The sequence below is a fragment of the Ctenocephalides felis genome, unplaced genomic scaffold (assembly GCF_003426905.1).
Source record: "Ctenocephalides felis isolate EL2017-DRISC unplaced genomic scaffold, ASM342690v1 CF-g0.4_SCAFFOLD_00845, whole genome shotgun sequence".
Lineage (NCBI taxonomy): Eukaryota > Metazoa > Arthropoda > Insecta > Siphonaptera > Pulicidae > Ctenocephalides > Ctenocephalides felis.
In genome coordinates this window covers 7,350,471-7,366,935 of record NW_020536999.1, presented here as the reverse complement: position 1 = coordinate 7,366,935, position 16,465 = coordinate 7,350,471, and the positions used below count along the sequence as shown (strand labels likewise).

General features: G+C 31.7%; 1 protein-coding gene across 1 annotated transcript in view; it reads right to left on the bottom strand.

Annotated features, from left to right (window-relative positions):
• The window catches only part of LOC113370687 (fibrillin-2-like), a gene marked incomplete in the record, with an annotated part of 221,071 nt that overhangs the window by 33,448 nt on the left and 171,158 nt on the right, over positions 1–16,465 (bottom strand). The window contains 1 exon segment of the mRNA XM_026611385.1: positions 690–958. Within this exon segment, the coding sequence (XP_026467170.1) occupies positions 690–958 (269 nt within the window).

Sequence of the window (16,465 nt, the reverse complement as noted above, 5' to 3'; positions counted from 1 at the left end):
AATCAGGGACTTCCCTTGGTTTGAATATGATCAGTAGCTTCCTTATATGTATGGTGCGAATTATGTGATTTCCCGATCGAAATTCATAGGAATTACTGCGTCGTACGCAAAGGCTCACGTACGCATTTGGAAAAAGTTCATTGGTCCTATTTTGATTATAATACTTTTGTACTCGAAATGAACTTAATACAATGTAAACAACAGTTCTGGGATGAAGTTAGTAATATATTAGTTATAGTTAAAACCATTGGGTCGCAACAATATATATATATATATATATATATATATATATATATATATAAATATGAGTAAGTTGTTCAAGGGCATACATCAAATAAAAGGCAAGATTTAGAAAAAAGACTGCCTCGGAAACGCTCGCAAAAACTATTTCTCCGTGCAAAATATATTATATATTTCACAAATATTTTGCTATACTATGTTCAACAAAAACAAAAAACAAGTTAGGTTTATATATAATAGTGCAAAATTATGTGCCTTGCGCTAGCTACTGATATCCACTGATGATGACATAAATACTATGTCGAAACGTTTGGAAAATTAAAGATTAACTTCTAAATCTTTGCCTTTTATTTGATGTATGCCCTTGAAGAACTTACTCATATTTCTCAACATCAAAACTAACTTCTTTAACATATATAAATATTTATAAATCTCTTTTCATCCCTTACCTGTACCATCCGTCATAACACTCGTCTTCCCTAAAATCTTCGCACTTCATCCCAGATTGACTAAGAACGTAGCCCGGTGGGCAGGTGCACTGGAAGCCTCCTTTGGTATTAGTACATTGTCCAGCCTCACAAATGTCACGATTCTCGTAACATTCGTCGATGTCTTCGCATTGACCACGTTCATTTAACCTGTAGCCTAAGGGACAGGTGCAGATGTAGGAGCCCATCACGTTTTGACACTTGCCGGGACTCTGACAGGTTCCGGGAATCTGGTGATAAATGATAGAGATGGTTAAATGAATTTAATCATTGAATAAGTTTTGCATGAGGTAGAGTTTATTTTTAATATTTTTTGCAAATTAAAAATACAAAATCAAACTAGTGGTGTATGGCTTCGTGCCTGAAGGCAAATTGCTAGAACTTCCCGTACCGTAATGAAATATTCGAGAAATTCTAAACGTTTTCAAATATATTATTACAAATACTATAACTTTAATTATTTTTGTTATATCTGAGCAAATCAAATGTAAATCATAAATAAATCAATTTATCTACTATCAACTATTAACAATTGTCATTTTATTTCGAATTCAATTTCAAAAAAATAGTTGCCTAATTTTACACAAAATTGAAAAAATGCTCCCGAATAATCACAGTCTAAACGCATTTGCAAATGATTCTGTGCGACATTTTCACTTACACTGTGCTTAGCTTGGCGGCATTTTCACATTTTTTAATAGTTTTCACAAAATTGGAAAATTTCTCCAGTACAAAAACAGTCTAAACGCACTTGGTTAAACATTTGTACTAAAGCGGTGCTTAGACTGTGCTTAAACTTGGTAATTTTTTGAATTTTCAATCCAAAATTACAAAAATATTTTATGGAAAATAAAAATAATTGTAATAATTTTTTATCATCAAAAGCAATTATTTTGCTGAAACAAGCAGAAAGTTCTTTTAATCATTTAAATCGGACGCTTAGTTCTCTCAAAAACTGTCATTTTTTAACATCTAGCTCTGTATCTCCGAAACTGCTGGGCCTACCTTTGCCAAAAACTAATAACCTAATAAACTAATAAATAATAATTTCCCCGTCATTACGAACTGAATGTTTTTTGGATCATTCAAATCGGATGCTCCGTTCTCTCAAAAACTCGATTTCTATTTTCTAAGTATAAAATCAGTGCAAGAATGATAACATTCTAGATCCTTCCCCCACGAATTAAATCATAACCAGAGGCAAGGGCAAAGCGGAGGATTTAGTCGGTATTGAGTCTGACATACCCAGACAAAAGACCTAGTCTGGGGAAAATAAAGGCATTTCTTTTGCTATACACAAAAAAGGTCACAGACATCAATTTTTCTAAGGTATGCCGAAATGTTCAGAAACCTCTGATACGTATAAAGATATTATTATTATATTATTATTTTATATATAAGGTTGTCAAATATCTCCCTTCCGCTTTTTTGCTCTTGGTTTATAATACAAAAAGGCGGAAGGGGAGATATTTGACAAACCTTATATATAATATATATATATATATATATATATATATATATATATGATTTAGTAGTTAATTTTGATGTTGAAAATATGAGTGAGTTCTTGAGGGCGATACATCAAACAATTTGTTTGATGTATCGCCCTCAAGAACTCACTCATATATATATTATATTATTATATATTATATTATATATATATATATATATATATATATATATATTATATTGGTTGTCAAATATCTCCCTTCCGCTTTTTTGCTCTTGGTTTATAATACAAAAAGGCGGAAGGGAGATATTTGACAACCTTATATATAAAAAATTTTCAATTTCGATTTTTGAACGATTACAAAACTCACCCTACAGGAAATTAACAAACACCTTAATTTTTTACAAAAATATATTTCCTATCACAGCACAAATTTATTCCGATTGATGTATCATTTTAATTATTTATTTCCTTCAAGGTGGACAGAACTCCAACCGAATCATACTGGTCAATAAAATCCTCCAACTGCAATTCACCCATGATTCCTTGCAAAGCCTCCTGCAAGACGTCTTCAGTTGCCGTCTGGATGACTTCTATAGGATGCTTCTCCCAAATTTTATTATACAAGGGTTGTTCAGTTTCGCGTTTTGGAACTTTTTCCTGTACGCCAATGTGTTCTTCAACATCCTCTGGGGCACCTTGATCAATTTAACACCATCCTGGTCCTTGGAGTCGTGAGAGTTGACTCCTGATTTGGATCGTTTTTTTAAGGCGGCTTGAGACTTTTTACGCAATTTGGATGATGATCTTTTGCCCAAGGCTGATTTTGATCTGTGTCGACTCCTGTGAGTTTGTTTAGGAAGATCTGTTGATGGTTTTTCTACTGTATCGTCCATTGATTGGATGCAGAACAGTTTAGCGTTCTTGTCACCTATGCAAAGTGTTTCTTTAGCCGACTTGGATTCTGGTTTTGAGCTTGCAGGTTTTTGATGGTGTTTGTCATCCTCTTTTGCTGATAAAAGTTTGTTGCGTGCCAATATCAGTGTCAGGTCTTTAAGAAAAGGTTTCATTGTTTCTTGAACAACATTCCGGGCAATGCTTTCGATTTTTTCGTTCTCAACTTTAGGGCATGTTTCTTCCTTATCTAAATACAGAAGAAAACAATGACATTTAATGAATCGGGAGAGTACGCGATTGTCGTCGGCAATGTTTGCTCAGACATGTGACGTCACAGTTGAGCACTATATGAGCCGCTCAGTGCACACATCGACTAACTCCATTTTTTGAAAAAACTGAGATATTAGTGCGAAAGTACTCAGTGTAATCATAACTGTTAGTGATAATAATGACTTTTCGGAATAATTAAAATGAACACTGTGAAACATAATTATTTTTTGACCTCTGAATAATAAGTCATTTATTTCAGAAGACATTTTGATTAACTCCATTTTGTAGTGCATATGTTCCGGCTGGACCGGTTTTCGGGTTTCATGAATCACAAATAAGAATTTAATAAAAACATAAACCCTAAGATTGTTTGGCAAAAAACTGTAGAGTCTCAAGGATGTTACAAACTTACATACTAAAATTCGTGTACCCGGCAAAACAGAAATATTAAAACTGTCTTAAGTTTATTGAAACTTGTTTAAAATACGGAAATAAGAGCTAAGTCAATTGAAATGAAATTTCTGGTCAGTGGAAATAGCTATTTACCTATTGACTCTAGGTTATTGAGTCACGTGCAAAAAAAAATCGAGACATTTTTTCACTAGATAATTGGTACAATATAATAAAAACAAAGCCATTAGAACAATCACTAACAGAAAAGTAACCATTACAGAGTGTCCGGTAAATTTGCTTAAAATACGCTGGATAAAGTTAGAAATCTTATATAAGCTATAATGAAGATACGTATTTTAAAGCTATTAATATAAGAAAGTCTGTACCAGGTTAACCAAAATGTTTGAATAATATACAATAGTCAATATTATATTATAAAGCTAGAACTTTGAAAAAGGAAAAATTGAGAGACATAAAGGACTTGCTAAAATTCATTCCCCCCACTACGAAAAATTGACAGAAATTATTCTAATCATAATAGAATACAGCTGATAGAGAAAATATTATTTATACAATTACTGATTAATCACAAATAATATATTACAACAGTTAACATTTATTTTTATGAAAATGCTTTAACACAAATATATAAGAATTAGGTTTATTATTTTTTTTCAGTTGACAACTTGATTAACTCCACAAGTCATATCGAATCTTTAACTTGAATTATAATTATTTACTCACTATTTACTGTAATTAACCTTATATACCGTCACATGTAAGCTATATATGTATTTATACGTTCTACATTATATTTTCCAACTTATATTATTACAGGAATTTTTAAAAGCAATGTGCATTACTTCATCGCTTTTCTCCACTATCTGTTTTTTGGAGTTAGTCACTGTGTGCACTGAACGGCTCATATAAAATGGAAAACATATGAGGACTAGCACTCCATGTACTGCAATGTCTATAATTTTACTATAGTTATTTGTTGGTTACTTACCAATTTTGGCAGCCACTTCTCCCTCACTACTTTGTTCCGACAAAGCAGCCAAAGGCGAATTCATTTGACTCCTGCTCGGTTCCAAATTCAAATTAACATCCAATGGAATGTTCGATCTCCCTGAAGACATTTGTTTGCTATGTGCCGAAATAGATCTATTTGTTGTCATTTTCGACACAGGTGCAGATCTATGCTTCAAAACCTGATGTTCGTTAATACTTTGCAAAGAGTTCTTCATGTTCATCTTCTTCTTGGTGCCTAATTGTTTCTGGTAATACGGTGAGTAGTAACGGTTCTCTCGTAGTCATTGCTGATTTAGTGCTCTTAGGTTGCGATTTGTGACTGTCTACACGTTTTAATTTAATGCAATCGAAAGTTGGTACGTGCAATTCAGTTTTGGCATAGTTGTCTACATTTTGAAACAAACGTTGACAATCGCTATGCAGTTCATCCTGGTCCATGATACCTAGTTTGATACAACATTTGGTAACTTTTAAAAAATTCTTTGCTAAATCTCTTAATCTATCAGGTACCCGTTCTTCCAAAGATGTTGGTACATGTTTCAAATAAGCTTGAAGACCACGAAGAACCAGCTGGTGTGCGCTTAAGACTTTCTGACTAACATTTTTATCCAGAACTTGATACTTCTTACTGGAAATCTTATCGAACTTTGTTATATGTCTCTGCAGTTCGTATAAATAATTCCTGGAGAATCTTGAATAAAATTCCAGGTCGCGTTTACGTAATTTCAATTGTTCTTCTGGGCTGTTCGGTTCTAAGATGGTACGAGGAAGATTAACTTCTTGGAGGAGTAAACCGATTTTGGAACGTACAGATTTTAATTTGTTCTTGAATAAAGGATCTTCAAACGTTAAAAACTGAGGATTGGAATCACAACTTAAGGAACTGGATTTGGATGTTAATGGAACATCAAATTTGTGTGCGGACAGACAGTCATCGGAATTATAAAGCTTTTCGTTAGAAATGTATTCGTTACAATTTGTGTTGGTTTTATTTAAATTGTTTGTTTCTGGGAAAGTTTTGTTTACTGTTGAAGATTCTAAACTTGTTTTTTTAACATCCTGATCAGTGTTGACTGTTTGCGTTGAATCTATGGCCATTGCATAAGTACTAACTGCATTTTCAGTTTTTTCCAAAGCAATTTGCAAAATTTTTGTACAAACCTCTTGCAAATCCAGCTTGTCATCGTTATGTACACCTGTAACACTATTTAAATCTTTTCTTGCACAAAAATCTTCGTGGGCAATTCTAACCTCTTCACTATGTAACTCCTTTTTTCTTGTAACTTCATCACTATATAATTCTTCTTTTGTGACTTCATCCTCAACATTATATAACTGTGTTTTATCTCTGTTACTATTTAATTCCTTTTCCCTACAAAATTCTTTCCAACGTTCCTCTTCCAACTTTTCCAAACGTTTACGTCGAACTTTTTTAATAGCCTGCGCCAAATCGTCTTTCGATAAATATTGAAAATTGTAATCGTCCACAAATATATCGTTTTCGTACAAAGCGTACATGTTTTATTAATTTAATTTAAACAAACATAAATAAATAGGGTTAAAACTAAATAAAAATTATCTGTCAAACGCTCAAGAAAATGGACGCGGGTAAATATGTTTTGGTTTGACGCGTTGCCGTGACAACGAGAGAATTAAAACAGCCGGATAGATAGAAATATTATAAAAACTTACCCTTTGAAGAGCACAATACATTTTTAATTGTATTTTTTGACTGAAATAATTAAAAAAAACTTGGTTTTGTAACATTGCAGACATATTACACCATGCACATTATCACATTTATGTTTATTTATCTATGCACATTATTTTTACATAAATTCTTTAGCAGCGCACTTCACTATGTTTCTCTACATCTTTGACAGTCCGCGAGTACCGCCAAATTCGAATTTAAATTTTCGAATTTCAAAATTAACGAAAAATATTATAAATGGTTATAAATGTATATATTGATTTATACATCATTATATATGGTCTAGCGTACGTGATTTGTATGAAAATTGGATATATAAATGTATATATTGATTTATACATTATTATATATGGCCAAGTGTACGTGATTTGTATGGAAATTGGATATATAAATGTATATATTGATTTATACATCCCTAAATGTGTCTTAGTCTTTGTATTGAGTATAGAAATCAAATATATAAATGCATAGTCTTTGTAGTTTGCATGAAAATTGGAAATATAAATGTATATATTGACTTATACATTATTTGATGTTTATAGTCTTTGTAGATTTTATGGATATTGGATATATAAATGTATATATTGATTTATACATCATTATATATGGTCTAGTCTTCGTAGTTTGTATGAAAATCGGCATATAAATGTATATATTGATTTATACATCCTAGATGTGTCCTAGTCTTTGTAGTTTGTATGTAAACTGAATGTATAAATGTATATATTGATTTATACATCATTATATATGGCCTAGTGTATTTGGTTTGTATGTAAATTTGATATATAAATGTATATATTGATTTATACATCATTATATATGGTCTAGTATTTGTGATTTGTATGAAAATTGGATATATAAATGTATATATTGATTTATACATCATTATATATGGTCTAGTATTTGTGATTTGTATGAAAATTGAATGTAAAAATGTATATATTGATTTATATATCATTATATATGGTCTAGTGTTTGTAGTAAGTATAAAAATTGAATATATAAATGTATATATTGATTTATACATCATACATGTGTCCAAGTCTTTGTAGTTGTATGAATCGAATATATAAATGATATATTAAGTAATTAATAGTATGATAATGTATATATTGACTATCATCAATAGTTTTGTTCCAAATAATAATTTATGTATTGAATTCACTATATAAATAAATGTATATATTTATATATCACTAGATGTGTCCTATTCTTTGTAGTAAGTACAAAAATTGAATATATGAATGTATATATTGATCTATACATTCCTAGGCGTGTCCTAGTCTTTGTAGTTTGTATGGAAATCAAATGTATAAATGTATATATTAATTTATACATCACTAGATGTGCCCTAGTCTTTGTAATTTGTATGCAAATCGAATATATGAATGTATATATTGATTTATACATCCCTAGATGTATTCTAGTCTTTGCAGTAAGTATGAATATCGAATTTATAAATGTATGTATTGATTTATACATAATTATATATGGTCTAGTATTTGTGGTTTGTATGTAAATTGGATATATAAATGTATATATTGATTTATACATCATTATATATAGTCTAGTATTTGTGGTTTGTATGGAAATTGGATATATAAATGTATATATTGATTTATACATGCCTAAATGTGTCTTAGTCTTTGTATTAAGTATGGAAATTGAATAAATAAATGTATATATTGATTTATACATCCCTTAATGTGTCCTAGTCTTTGCAGTAAGTATGGAAATTGGATATATAAATGTATATATTGATTTATACATCATGATATATGGTCTAGTCTTTGTGGTTTGTATGCAAATTGGATATTTAAATGTATATATTAATTTATACATCACTAGATGTGTCCTATTCTTTGTATTAAGTATGGAAATCAAATATATAAATGTATATATTGATTTATACACCTCTAGATGTGTTCCAGAGCCTTCATAGTTTGTATGCAAATTGGATATATTAATCAACTATCAATTTATAAGTACCGAGTTGATATAACACCTATAAATATCAACATTATAAATTACAAACCTCTCGACATTCGTCAACATCTCTGCAATGATGTCCATCTTGAGACAAAACGTAACCGGTTGCACATTCACACCTGAAAGATCCTATTGTATTGCGACAACGTCCATTTCTGCACAAAGACGGCATTGCATGACACTCGTCAATATCTGGAAAAGGTAATAAATATAATTTAAATTCAATTCATTGACTTGGTGTACTTTAAACCTACCAACACAATCGTTGTTCGAGCTGATCTTAAATCCTGGATAGCATTCACATCTGTAACTGCCCACGGAGTTAATGCAGGTGCCATTATTGCAAACATTGTTGTGTCGGACACATTCGTTGATGTCAATGCAGGTTTCTCTGTTGGCGGTCAATGTGAATCCGTAATTGCAAATGCACTGGAAGCTTCCTTGTAAGTTTTTACACTCTCCGTTCTGGCAGACATCATAGTGCATATCGTGACACTCGTTTATGTCCACACAATCAAATTGTCTAAAAAAGGAGAAAAGACACGTTTATGCTTATAAGTAAACAGAAGTCATATTCTGGTCACTTACGATGATCCAAACTTGTAACCCTCAGGACATTGGCATTCAAAGCTTCCTGGATGGTTCACACAAATAGCGTTTCCTTGACAAGGACTATCAACACGTTGACACTCATTATCATCAGTGCACTGGTGAGACAATTCATCATAGTAATATCTGTGAACAAATATCATCGTTAGTATGAGATCACATGATCGAGTTAAAGATTTACTTACCCTCTTGGACATTCGCATTCAAAACTTCCAGGAGTATCGATACACTTTCCATTTTTGCACATAGTCGGCATCATTGCACATTCGTTGATGTTTTCAGTCTTATTGCTAATTTGGTTCATGATCATTCCTGGAGTCTTTCCGCACAACTCTATGAACTCACCTAAAAGTACAGGCAATGATAAAAATCAGGTAAATTATTTATTATTAACTTCCCATAGAGTAAGTTAGAGTAATCGCAATGGTATATGAAAATTTTTATATATCTTTACGTTTCAAAGGTTTCTGAACATTTTGGCATACCTCAGAAAAAATTGATGTATGTGTGAATATAAAGGATTTTGCGAACACGGATTAACCGATTTGAATAATTCATAAAACATTCGATTTTGACTGATGAGACGTGCTGGTTAGTTTTTGGCCAAGGTAGGTCCGGGGGTTTAGGAGATACAGAGCAAAAAATGCCCAAAATTGCAATCCAGTTGTTGAGATAACGGGGCGTCCGATTTAAATAATTCTAAAAGCATTTTATTACATTGACTAATTGAAGAACTGTTAAATTTTTTGGGAAGGCAGGTCCAGTGGTTATAAAGTTTTAATGAAAAAAAAAATTAAAAATGATTTTTGGCAGTCAAAAATGATCATTAGACTTATGCACATCAAATTATCAGATATTTTATATAGATTTTAATAATATGTACTCATTTTGTGTCATTTTTTTGGACCGTACCAAGACTGTTAATTTTAAAATTCAAGTATATGGTTCGAACAAATGTCCTCGACATTCTCGACAGTATGGAGTAACCGATTTGAATGATTGAAAGAAACATTCGATTTGTACTCGATCGCGAGGCGTTTTTGCAAAAGGCAATTTTGCCGTTTCGGAGGAATGGAGCGCAAAGGGTATAAAAACGGTTATCCGATTAAATTAATTCAAAAAACATTTTGCTTGAGTAGACAGTGTGCAGAAAATGATTTTACAGAAAATTTCGTTATTTTGAAAGTTTTCAGATGAAATTCAAAAAAAAAAAAAAAAAATAGTTTCAAAAAATTCAAATTTTCGAAATTTTTCATCATTTTCAAAAAAAAAAAAAACTAAATTTTGAAGAATATAAAAAAGAATCAAAACATACAACATACAAAAAGTTGAGAATATTTCGAAATTTTTAAAAAAATCGAATATTTTCAAAAATTTACAAACACTCAAAAAATTTCAGACAGTATTTTGTTAGAAGATCAAAAAAAATTAAAACTTCTAAAACAATTTCAAAATTTTGAGAAAATGTCTGAATTCGGCGGCGTCCATTGAACACGCGAGGCTTTTAGGGGGTTTGACAAAAAATCTCGAAATATCACGTGGGGGAAGGAGGTGTGTATTCACTTTTTAACTAATTTTTAAAAAAATCAAACATTTTCAAAAAATATTGATTTTATTTTTACTGTTTTATCATGTAAATTTTAAAAATACAGGTGATGTTTGATGGCGGAGGGGAGTGAGGGCTTAATTTTGAATATCACCATGTATTACCAAGGGAGAGGGGTCAGAAATATTTCAAAACTCGCTCACATGATTAATGGGCGCTCCTTTATAAAAAATGAACATTGTTAAACAAAGTTGTTTTTAAAAAGCACTTATAGGTTTAGAGTATGTATTTATAATAAATCATTTATTTGAAATTATTCAAAACAACTATTGATTACGGGAAGTTCCAGCAATTTGCTTTAAGGCACGATGCCATACACCACTAGTTTATTTATTATTTATTACCTGATCCCTTTTGAGGACATGGATCGCAATTGATACCCCACGCTTCGCCCATCGAGCAACAGCAAACTTTTTTGGTCTCCGGTCTGGTCATCGGAGAGGTACATTCACCATCATCATAGTGCATGTAACATTGTTCGCGTCTGGTATCCATACACTCTTCTGCAAAACATAAAAACATTGAAATCCACACCATACTATACCATTATCTTTTTTGAAGTAAAACTTCTTTAGGCGCGACTAGGGTGTAAATCCGTACAAATGCAACGAAAGTGCGTTACGACATATAAGATAAGATAAGAGTCGAGTGCCAATGATTCGTTATTCGCTCTCGATGATATCATTTCTGTACGGGTCGATTGTGATTAGTCGTCGTGTATGTGAATAGAGATCTGTCGTTGTATGCGTACCGATATCAACATGGAAATCGGCATTGATAAATAAACATTTTAAAGTTACATCGTAGTACAAATCTTGATTTAATGAAAAATGCCTGAGTCAGAACAATATCATGCCCTGTTCCTTGAAAATAGTAAAACAAATTAAACATTTGTGCCGTGTACTAAACGTAAGTTTGTTGATTAGAAATTATTTCTATATTATTCGTAGTTTCTATAAATCTTTGAAGTTATTAAAATGGAAAATATTTTTTAGGCAATACAGATATTACAGCTGTTTTTTTGTCTAATTTCGAAATAGGTTGCTCATTGCTTTTTAATTTGATTGTGAGTAAAATTATCTTTTTTTTTTGCTCGTCAGTAGAGTCCCTTTTTAGAATCTTCTGGGTCAAATTAAGTTTGCCCGTCGGTAGAGTCGTTTTTTGAATTTCCTAGATCAGAATTAAATTTGCTCGTCAATAGAGTCCCTTGTTGATCTCTCAGTTTGCAAATTACGTTTGCTCGTCAGTAGAGTCCCATTATTATCTCTTCTAGGTATATCTTTAATTTACTTGTCAGTAGAGTCCTCTTTACACATTTGAGTTCCATATTCAGTTTACTCGTCAGTAGAGTCCCTTTTTATATCCAAGATCAAAATAAATTTGCTCGTCATTAGAGTCCCTTTTCATCTTTCAGTTCCCAAAAAATACAAGCAGTTAATGAATGTATGTTAATTTTGATTACATGAAGTTCTTCAAACACGTTTGTATGTCCGTATTTTTTCGTCCACGTTTTCGGGCGCACGGATCAACCGATTTCAATGGTTCAAAAAACATTCGATACCTATTGACAGGGAGATGTGCTGATTAGTTTTCTGGCAAAGGCAGGTCCAGTCGTTACGGAGATATGGAGCAAAGAGTGCAGAAAATAGAAATCGAGTTTTTGAGAGAACGGATCATCCGATTTGTATGATCCAAAAAACATTTAGTTCGTAATGACGGGGAAAAGTGGTTATTAGTTTTTGGCAAAGGTAGACCCAGCGGTTTCGGAGATACAGAGCTAAATGTTAAAAAAATGACAGTTTTTGAGAGAACTAAGCGCCCGATTTAAATGATTCAAAAAACTTTCTGCTTGTTTCAATAAAATAATTGCTTTTGGAAAAAAAATTTGTTTCTAATTTTTTTTCAAAAATTTGTAATTTTGGATTAAAAATTCAAAAAAAAACACCCAGGCTAAGCACAGTCTAAGCGCCACTCTAGTACAAATGTTTACCCAAGTGCGTTTAGACTGTCTATGTACTGGGGAGCACTGTTCCAATTTTGTCAAAACTATTGAAAAATGTGAAAATGCCGCCAAGCTAAGCACAGTATAAGCGAAAATGTCGCACAGAATTATTTGCAAATGCGTTTAGACTGTGACTATACCGGAGCGCTTTTTCAATTTTGTGCAAATTAGGCAACCAATTTTTTTTTTTGAAATTGAATTCGAAATGAAATGACGATTGTAAATGTAATAATTGATTTATGATTTACATTTGATTTGCTCAGACATAACAAGATGGCAAAAATAATGAAAGTTACAGAGTATTTGTAATAATATATTTGAAAACGTTGAAAATTTCTCGAATATTTTACATTACGGTACGGGAAGTTCCAGCATTTGCCTTAAGGCACGATGCCATACACCACTAGTTATTACTTACTTCCATTCCTGATGGCCATATATCCTTCTGGGCATCTGCAAATGGTAAGATCCCTCATCGTCTACACAGAAGCCAACTCCGCACAAGTTGTGATCTTCGGAGCATTCGTTAATATTAACGCATTGGGAATTGTGGTCATCTCGCCTATATCCTTCTTTGCAGGAACACATGAAAGAGCCGAAGGTGTTGGTGCATTGTCCGTTCTTGCAAATGTCTTCGTGTTCGTCGCATTCGTTTATGTCTTCCAGGACGACTGTTACTGGGTTCGGTTTGTAGCCTGGGCCGCTTGGACAGAGGGCCTCGTAATCGGGAGTACCTGGGAAAAGAATCGATATATATATATATATATATATATATTATATATATATAATATATTATTGATAGTTTTTTTCGACGTTGAAAATATTTCAAAAGTAACTAGCAGCCCATTCGTCGAAATAAAAAAGGTTATAAAGTATAAAAAACTTTTATTTATACGTTTCGACACAAGATGGCGTGTCATTATTCAGTAACACAGGACAAAAACACTCAACAAAAATTTATTTTAAAAAAAAAACTTAATAACATATTAGATAAAAACATTTTTTTAGAAAAAATTATGAATAACTAAAAGATTTGAAAACTAATTTGACTAAAAGTTATGAAATGCATCATTGTGAAGCGAGAAACACGCCCATACCGAGCAACCAAACTCGACTGACTCAGTTATAAGTATATATAAGTTTTTCATATAAGTTTATATAAGTTTATATAAGATTTTACATGACACTTATATAAACATCATTAATAATTTATAATTTTTTTTCATTTATCTTATTCTTTTCAATAAATTAATCTGTTTTTTTTTTTTATATTTATCGATTTTTGTATGCGAGCGCCTTCCTTTGTTTACATTTTAATGTTACCCCCTCCTGTCTCCGTTAGATACTTCAGTTTTGTTTCAAATAATTCTGTAAATGTCACATGTCAGTCAGTACCGTGTCAAGCATTGATTAAAACAATTGTCACTGCCAATGCAAGGTATAGTTGATGTCTTATATTAAAAAGTCCAAATTTAGTTTTAAATAAAATATTAAAAAGAATGTTAGTAATAAATAACTGTTATTGAAATTACACTGATGATGAGGCACACCTAGTCTCGAAACGTTTGTAATAATAAAATAAAGTTGTGATAAAAAAATCTGAGTGCTGTTTTGTTCATATTAAACAATTAATATATATATATATATATATATATATATATATACTAGATGGCCCGACAGACCCGAATTCAAAAGTTCTAATTTTTTTATTAAACATACTGATATATACATCCATATGGGTGATCTTAAATGTACAACTGCTTTAAATAAAATGAAGAGTCTCAGAATCCACACTTAACTCTTTAATTATACTGTGAAATTCAAATCAGCCACGTAAAACCATCAAACAAACAAATATTAAAATATGTTCAATAAAATAAAATTATACACTACAATTTATAGAACAAATTTATTTCTCCAAGCGTAAAAATAAACAACATAGAATACCGAAATATGAGAGTGTAAAATACCTTGGGATTCATCTCGATAGAAAGTTAAGCTGGTCAACGCACATCAAAATGAAAGAAAACAGATAGAGAAGAAGTTCAAGAGTTGTATTGGCTAATTGGCAGGAGTTCAAATATGTGCTATGAAAACAAACTCCTTTTATATAAACAACTAGCAAACCCGAAGAACTCCGTTTCGCCACCAGATAGTTTCGTGGGAAAGATGAAGAAATTTTTTGTTTGTTTTATATTTGAAAAGGAAAAATTTGATTTTATTACACAACACTAATGAATTTATTTTGATTACAAAAATGAAGTGGTTTTTAGTTGAACTTCTCTAAGTAAATGAAAGTGAATCCGCAAATTATCCGTTTCATTGAAGAGCTCTTTGGTAAACCACATTTTTTGTTTTTTGTTCTGACGTTAACACAAACAAGCGTATGGTTTTCCAACTCGTGAACAGGCAACGTATAACTGCCCATGTGAAAAACAATGATTTTCTAATTAATCTATTTGAAATTTATTCCGCAAACACTAAGCGATTGGCCTTGCGACTTGTTATTGCGAACGCAAGGCGAACTGGAAATTGCAATCGTTTGAAGTGAAAGGCCAGTCGGAATCAATGGTATGTCACCAAATCGCCAGCAATTTTTGATTGAATGGTGAAATTCAATGCGTGTACATCATTATTCTTTGCGTCAAGAATTACTCGTTGACTGAACCAAACATAACTCTGATAATTCTCACTAATGTCATTACTCGAATTTTTAATTACGGTGCGTGAAGATCCAGGAATTTGCATTAAGGCACGATGCCATGCACCACTAATGGTCTTAGCTATAAACCTTGAGCCTGAGACCTTTCCAGCGAATGCAAAATTGTCGAAATCGGTTCGTGCGTTCTGGGCTTATATCGTCAGGAAGGAAACCCGACTTATTTTTATATATATGCAGATATACTGATATTGTTTAAGTAATATTATAAGTAAACTGAAATTTTTGGCACAGTTTGTTTTCAATGCCAAATAATGTCTCAAATATTTTCATTTTTTGTAATTTTTTCCACTTATTTCTACAATCTAACTATATTTCTATAAATCAAAAAATCCAAAAACATCCCTTAACAAACTTCAGAAAAATTTATCAAAATCCGAATAATCGTTTAGGGGAAGTATCAATTCATACATCATTACAGAGAATTTTATATATCGATATGATTATTAAACACAAATGTGTTACTAAACGTTAAATACCTGGATGTGGACACTGCTCACAATAATTGCCCCACGCTCTTCCAACAGAACAACAGCAGGAAGCCTTGGTCACATCTTGAGACATGATGTCACTACATTTATCCAGAGCAGGAACGTAATTCAAGTAGCAAGCTGATGTTCTACTACGATCTGAAAAAAAGACATTCAAATTTGATTAAGGTAAATGTACACTATTCCGGGATAGTACATTATTACGGAGTTTCTCATTTTGATCGCAAAATAAGAAAACGGTCAATAATAATAATTTAATCGATAGCACATCAATTATAATTTGAATCCTAATAAAATAGTACGATTTTCGAATTTCAATATTACTTTTAAAGCCGTAAAAAGCTTTTGAAAGCATCGGTCGTAACCCGATTGCCATTTCGTACTTGGCTTTGTTAGCGAGTTAGGTTATGTGACGGTTCCATTGCTTAAGGTTTTTATTCGATTTCGGATAACTTAATCGATTCAAATGTGTGAAATTTTTAATCAGTAATAATAAGAGATTAGTTTTATATAGTTAAATCGAGCATATATTTGTCAATAAATTGTCAATTTCATGACTCCGGCAATT